Below are 7,072 nucleotides of genomic sequence, written 5' to 3' on the forward strand. Positions count from 1 at the left end.
AATGCTGTAGGTTTTATTTGTGCTTCTGTCTCTATATAAACACAGAGACATGTTAGTCACAGTCTGTGAGAGTTGTGTGCAGTCTGTGCAGCCGTCTGGTGGGAACACGCAGCGCAGTGGCAGGGCCGGAAAGTGGGGGGGGGGGAATGGCCCCCTGGCCCCAGTGGTTCCGGTGCCTATGGTTATGGGTGCTGTCCAATTTATGAATCAGTCCCTTTGTGTATTTTTAAAACATTTTAATGAAATTGAAACTTCATCTTCTTTCATAATTAACAGGTTCAATTATTGACGATCACAAACTTGCTTTAATATTGTACTTTTTTATTTAACTGTTAGTAAAGAATTTATTTCAGGCAATACATCAAAACTTCAATATAATTACACACGAAATAAAAACATTTTAAACCCTGCACCTGTCCAGTTTTTGCACTCAATCCCAATCTAATCTAAAACAGAACATATTTTACACTTTATGTGTTTTATTGATGAAGTAGAGATAAAAATCAAACAGAAACAGTGAATGATAGCAGAATGTATACCCCTCTGATTTGCTGTGAAAACTCAAAAACGCAAAATATAAGAACCTAAAGGGAGAATTCAGATTGTTTCAAGCGGTGCTTTGTGGAGTTGTTATCAATAGTCATTATCTTCCCTGGCAAACACAAGCCTTAGAGCACTGCTAGTAATAAAACAATGTAAAATGAGTTGTTTTAAGATGTCAGACATGCACATTAGAAATGACCATGCTCAGGATAGTCGATAGCTTGACTACCCAGACGGAACTTCTGCCTAGTATCCCAAAGTGATAATTTCCTCAGTGATGTATAATGAAGGGAGCAGAAGAGGTATTCGTAACAATGTGGCAGAGCGCCGCTCCTAAAGAGCTGAACTGTCACTTTAAAGTTAGACTACACCGCTGCCAACAAAGACATGGAGAAACACAACAAGAACAGCGAGCGGGACAAGGTGAGCGATGGGGATCAGGTTTGCACCACTGCCAAAAATACTCTTGTCATTGGCTGATGTTGGACAGCCGCATTTTAAGGTGCCTGGAGAATTGAAGGTAACAAAGCCTGGTTTCATGCCGGTGACTTTGTCGCTGATCCATTTCTGGTACCGGGACACACGAGTGTAGACAGTAGGTAGGCGCATCCAGCTGCTAAAAGTAAAGCTCACAATGCCACTCTGGACCCAGGTGGAGTTCTTTTTTGTCACTAGTGCAGCCCCCTCGTCATACTGTGAAGAAAAGTTTAACATAGTTTAGGTCTTGTACAGCAGTGAGCACATTCATCCATCATCCCTACAAACATCCACTTGTCTGGGGAGCTACTAAGCTGGCCAGCATGTCGCCCCCCAAGACCGTACCCCCACCCTGAGCTGCCTTTCTACCATCCACCAATCATGACATGCTCCAATCCTCAGATTGACTCAGTCGCTCATCTTCATTTCCTCAGCTTTGAAATAACCTGTAAACTGCTGTTTTATTAGTCATTTATTGCAAGCTTCAAAATTTTAGTTTGAAAAATTATAAGTAGTTAATCAAACTAAAAATGGAACAAAGAATAGTCCTATTAGGCTGTAAATGAACCCCTTAGAAAATACCCGGTTGGTAGGTAGATAGATAGTAAAATAACAAATTTAAATTAAATCTACAATATAGATTCAGAAATAATGATCAAGTTATATAACAAAAATTGGTACCTACATAAAATGCCTCTTTCAATCCATCCTCCTGGCCAGCACAGAGTTTGTTTTCTGTTGGTGCATAGCGGCTGTAGTAGCCGTAGTAGTAAAAGCCATTCTTAAAGTAGAAGCTGCATATCTTGTTTTCAATTATTGGTACATCAACCTCCTGGAGAATCTCAGGTCGTTTCCAGTTTTCTAACAGGAAATATTTCAAATGTTAGATGTTTGTGAGGAATTTAACAACAGTGTTAAAAAAATAAAATCATCATAAGAAAACTTTCTAACTTACCATCGTAACCAAACCCAGTGACCCAGCAGATTGTCTCGTCAGAGAAAATGCTGTTTTCTGCAGCCAAACACACCGGCCGGATGTAGTCTGTAAAGTTGACGGGAGCCGACAGCTTCACGAGACAGATGTCGTGTTCGTAGGTACTGGTGTTGAAGTCTTGATGACAGACAAAATATTCAACTCTCCGAGTCACTTCGTTGGGGTTGAACCCTGACTGGTTGTGGACACCCAGATGCACGGATGTCCTACCGAAATAGTAACTTGAATAAAAAAAAGAAGGAAAATCAGTGCTGATTGGTTTTTTTGTTGGACTCATTATCAACAAACAATTACAGTAAGTAAAGCTTCCTTCTCTGTCTGCTCGAGTCTCTGTTATCACTTTCAAGTCAACCTGAAAACAAAGAATCTGTAACTTAGTCTAATGAATTTACTCATTATGTACTATTTTTCACATTTCCAGTTAAATGGAAACCATAAATTGTAAGAATCAGCAGTTTTTATGTGCTGTATTTTATTATGATGACCAAGAACAAAAATACTACAGTTACTCTTGAAGTTGAGATGGTTAGATGTAATACTTCGTTTATCATCATGACCGGTCTCCCATGCCCCGAGCGCCCCCTCCTCACCAAGAACAAGTTACAACAACAACAACAACAACAACAACAACAAAAAGTCATTCCTCACTACATGAAACACTGGGCAGCTGTCAGCACCCACTGGTCGGTGATCAGGGATCCTTGACAAAAATCACGTCCTGAACTTTTAAAAACAGCATGCCAGGGCCAACGTCCTTCAGCTGCATCTTGACCTCCTATGATTCTGCTGTTGATCACAGGACTGCTACAAGCTGATGAAAAAAAAAAGGTAAGTAGGGCAAAAATGCAGCCAATTCTTAGAAATCAAACACAATTGGTCTGTTAGTGTGAAATGTGATGGTTTTGTTCTACAACTCAGGCAGTTATTGTATTTTTTTATAGTAATTAAGCTTTAATTAAAGGTTTAAGGCTGTGGTGGCTCGGTGGTCTTGTAATTCTGAGGCTGCAGGTTCGAGCCCAGGTTGCGTCAGGAAGGACATCCGGCGTAAAAGAATTGCCAAATCGTTTGTGCGAGTTTGCTCGCTGTGGCAACTCCTGAAGAAGGGAGCAGCCGAAAGAACTTACCTTTTAGGTTTAATTTTTAAAAAAACTTCTCAGCTTTCACATCAGTGACTTATTCAAAATATCGCTGATGAGTTACTCAGATTTTTTTTATTTTTTAGCAACCCTGGTCCTCGAGGGCCTCTATCCTGCAGGTTTTACTTGTTCCTCTGCTCCATCACCTGATTTGAATTAATGGGTGATTAACAGGCTTCTGCAGAACATAAAGAGGTTATTTTTACCACTGAATCAGGCGTGTCGGAGCAGGGAAACAAGGAAATCAGGCAGGATGGTGACACTCAAGGATCAGAATTGCCTACCCCTGCACTATAGCAGTAGGAAATCAGCAAGCTCATATTTAAATGAGACGGACTAAAATTCTCTAATAGGTCTACATTGCGTACTATATGACTGATATTAATCTTGAGCAACGTACAAAAACCCCTACAGTAATTTAAATTAGGATCTCTGGTGATCTCCCTGTGATACACCCTGCAGTAATCTTCCCTTACACAAAGAGGTCAAATATTCTGATGGGTAAAGGAGTTTACATGTCTGGAAAATCACTTAAGCTAAAGGTCTGTGTGATCACTTACCAGGCGTCTGTGAATGACAACCTGAAATATAAAAACAAACACAAACATGTAAAACATCAGGTCGGACGATGACTTGCATATTTCTGAGTCAGGAGGAAACAGCTTTCCCCCGCCTGTCGTATGGCTTTAAAAAAATAAAAAAATAAAATAGTCTAAAACCTCATTTCAGTCATGGAGCTTCAAACGAGATTTAATTATTTGGTGGAGAATTCAGACTCCTAAATGTAGGGTTTTTGGTTAAATTTTGAAAATATGTGGCATGTTAGATGCAACACATTAATTACAGCTTGATACATTTAACATTTTATATTTCCACTTATTCACATAAGTTCAAATTTATATGAAGTGAAGCAGTTTGATGTGTTGTATATTTTCCATTTAGGTGAAACCTTTTCTCTCGTGTTTCTTTTCTTTTTTTTTACAGGAAAAAAACAGTCACTTTAATGAGACACAAACAATAATTTTGATGGTTAAGTTGTTCCTGGAAAGAATTAGGCTCTTTTTAAAGATAATAAAAGCTACTTAAAATAGTAGTCACACAGATATATTTCTTTCCAATAAATCACATATCCCTTCAGTTTAATACGCTGGTTAATTTCTGTAGGTTAAAGATAGTGAAGTGTTTGTTCTCACCTTTGCAGAGCAGAATGAGCGTCACAGTGAACACACATGCAAACTGTTGAAGAGCCATTTTCTCAGCATCTCTTTCCTCCTGCCTTTAGCTTTAAATACTTTAATTTTGCTCAGCCCCACCCACAGTGTTAGGATTTACATCAAACCTTCTTCCTTATCTCTGAATGTAACTGATCTAATAAGCTCTATTACAAGTGGAATCAAGTCAAATGTGTCGGTCGTGTAAAGATGATTTTGCACAAAAAGAAGTCAATGCTTCACATTTATGAAAAGCTAAGTTAAAGGTGTTTAAAGCAAACCTTAACACCTTTCAGTCTAGTTTAACATTTATTGGCTAGACTGGATATGAAGGCCATATATGTATTCTTTCAAGTCAAAACGAACATTTCAGATATCCAGGAGGACTTTTCTTCCTACCTACAATCACACAGTCCAGATTAATCTCAGCTGTCATTTTGGTTAAGATCTTAGGGCGGCAGTGGCTCAGGAGGTAGGGGTTCATCCTGTAACCTGAGGGTTGCCAGTTCAAATCTCTGCTCTGTCTGTCTCAGCCATTATCCTTGGGCAAGACACTTCACCCACTGGTGGTGGTCACCGGTGTGATGTCACTTCTGTCAGCCCGCCCCAGGGCAGCTGTGGCTACAGCGTAGTTTACCACCATCAGTATGTGAATGTGTGGATGAATGGTTGAATGTAGTGTAAAGTGCTTTGGGGTCCTTGGACTAGATAAAGTACTACACAAGTGCAGGCCATTTACCATTAACTCTTCCCATTTGTGTCTATTTCAGTTCCAGATATCCACAAATCCATTCTTCCTTTCTAGATTGAACATTGTGGATATCTGAAACTAAGTTTGTACACAAAGACACCATTTCAGATATCTATAATTGAGTAGGTACCAGTCTTAATTTTCTTTCCCCTTGATATCTAAAAAGGGATATCAATCAAATTCTAAAAAGATATCCAAGCAATCTTTGTGGCTATTTTTAATTTTACTTTTTCCACATATTTAACACATATTTAAACAAAACAAAAATAAAAGTAATCCATGCTGTGAGTCTATTAGGTATTTATAGGGCCCCTGTGTCTTGAGGCCAAGGGCCAAATATTTTTAAAAAGGTTAAATATTTCTCAACTGTTAAGAAATGCATTCTGACTTTGTGTTTCTGTTCATTTATCTACTCAAACATTAATGTCTCTCATATGCTTTTTTTATTAGTAGTTTTTTTTTTTTTTACAAACTGTAAGTCTGACATTTGTGACAGTGCTTGGTAAAAAAAAACTTAAATATGACAGAAATCATAATCATCATAAAGTCACATTCAGACATAAATCATCATCAGTCTCCAGGACGTCTCCCCTGTGGGAGCTTTTCATGTGCGAGAACAAGTGGCCGCCTTGACTGAATCTTTTGCCGCAGATTTGACAGGAATGAGGTTTCTCGCCCGTGTGAGTTCTCATGTGGTACAGCAGGCTGGTTCTGGATCTTAAACTTTTCCCGCACACGTCGCAGGAGTACGGCTTCTCGTTAGTGTGGGTCCTCATGTGAACCCTCAGAGCCCCCCGCTGTGTGAAACTCTTCCCGCATTCGTTGCAGGAATGCGGTTTCTCGCCCGTGTGGATTCTCATGTGGCACAGCAAACTGGTGCTGGATCTTAAACTTTTCCCGCACACGTTGCAGGAGTACGGCTTCTCGTTGGTGTGGGTCCTGATATGAGCCTTCAATGCTCCCGTTTGCTTGAAACACTTCCCGCATTCTTTGCAGGAATGCGGTTTCTCGCCTGTGTGGATTCTCATATGATAAGTCAAACTGTTACTCTGAGTAAAGCTTTTATGGCAAACTTTACAAGTGAACGGTTTGTCACCTGTGTGAGTTCTCGTGTGACGCAACAAATGACTATTTAGTCCAAATTTGTCCCCACAGATCTGACAGCAAAATGGCCTCTCCCCTGTGTGAGTTATCATGTGGCGCAACAAGCTGCTTCGCTGACCAAAACTTTTAAAACACACTTCGCAAGAAAGCAACTTTTTCTCTTGGTGGGTTTTTTGGTGAAAATTCATCGATGATAGGTCGGAGAATTTCTCTCCACAAGTGTTGCAAACAAATGTTTTAGTTTCACCTGTTTCTAAACCTGATTCTTGTCTTAAAGGCGACGAAGCAGAGCTGTGAGAGAGGAGCTGGGTGCTGCTTGGTTCTGACTTGCTGCTGTCACTTTCATCATAATTAATCACCAAAATGTTTGTTTCCTCCTTCAGAAGCGCCAGCTCCTCATCCGGACTGCTGCAAAACTCTTCCTGCTCCTGTTTGATTTGTATCAGTTCTGGTTCCTCCTGGTCCTCTTTAATTTGTGGAGGTTGTGGGTTCTCCTGCTCTTCTTTGTTCGGGTGTGAAACTCTAGTTTGAAGCTCCCGGTCCAAACTAGACTTCCTGTCATGCTCCCGGAGCAGCTGGTTGTCCCGTAGGTCCTCCTCCTCAGCGGGATGTTGCTGCAGGGGGTCTGAGAAGGACGAAGAGACACAAACACAAATTAGTACTGACGAGACGAAAGAACGACTCAGAGAAAATCCATTTCTCCTGACCAGCAGGACTCTAAAATATGAGGCCATCATTAAAATCTGTAAATGACTGAAGACGTCTTCACTCAGACCATCTTCAGAGGGGGTCTGTGTGTTTGGCAGTCCTGAGCCCCTCTGTAGGACCACCTCCTGACCTGATGTGACCTCTAGCA

The 7,072-nt window shown here is 40.4% G+C and overlaps 2 protein-coding genes across 3 annotated transcripts; both read right to left on the bottom strand.

Annotated features, from left to right (window-relative positions):
- Positions 1-304: 304 nt before the first annotated feature.
- Positions 305-4,403, bottom strand: LOC108239138 (serine protease 27). Of its 2 annotated transcripts, none has more exons than XM_037973399.1 (6): positions 4,344-4,403; positions 3,711-3,731; positions 2,666-2,825; positions 1,976-2,235; positions 1,706-1,881; positions 305-1,236 (listed from the first exon to the last, which is right to left on the bottom strand). In XM_037973399.1, exons 1-6 carry the CDS (start codon positions 4,399-4,401, stop codon positions 904-906), a joined length of 1,008 nt encoding a protein of 335 aa, XP_037829327.1. In that variant the 5' UTR covers positions 4,402-4,403; the 3' UTR covers positions 305-903. The 2 variants fall into 2 exon arrangements, with proteins under 2 accessions (XP_037829327.1, XP_024862907.2); XM_025007139.2 differs by having other exon boundaries at positions 2,663-2,825.
- A 1,135-nt stretch (positions 4,404-5,538) lies between these two features.
- On the bottom strand, positions 5,539-7,066 carry LOC108239133 (oocyte zinc finger protein XlCOF6.1-like). The gene has a single exon (XM_017421654.3). It carries the CDS (start codon positions 6,951-6,953, stop codon positions 5,652-5,654), a length of 1,302 nt encoding a protein of 433 aa, XP_017277143.1. The 5' UTR covers positions 6,954-7,066; the 3' UTR covers positions 5,539-5,651.
- Positions 7,067-7,072: the final 6 nt, after the last annotated feature.

The sequence above is a fragment of the Kryptolebias marmoratus genome, linkage group LG22 (assembly GCF_001649575.2).
Source record: "Kryptolebias marmoratus isolate JLee-2015 linkage group LG22, ASM164957v2, whole genome shotgun sequence".
Lineage (NCBI taxonomy): Eukaryota > Metazoa > Chordata > Actinopteri > Cyprinodontiformes > Rivulidae > Kryptolebias > Kryptolebias marmoratus.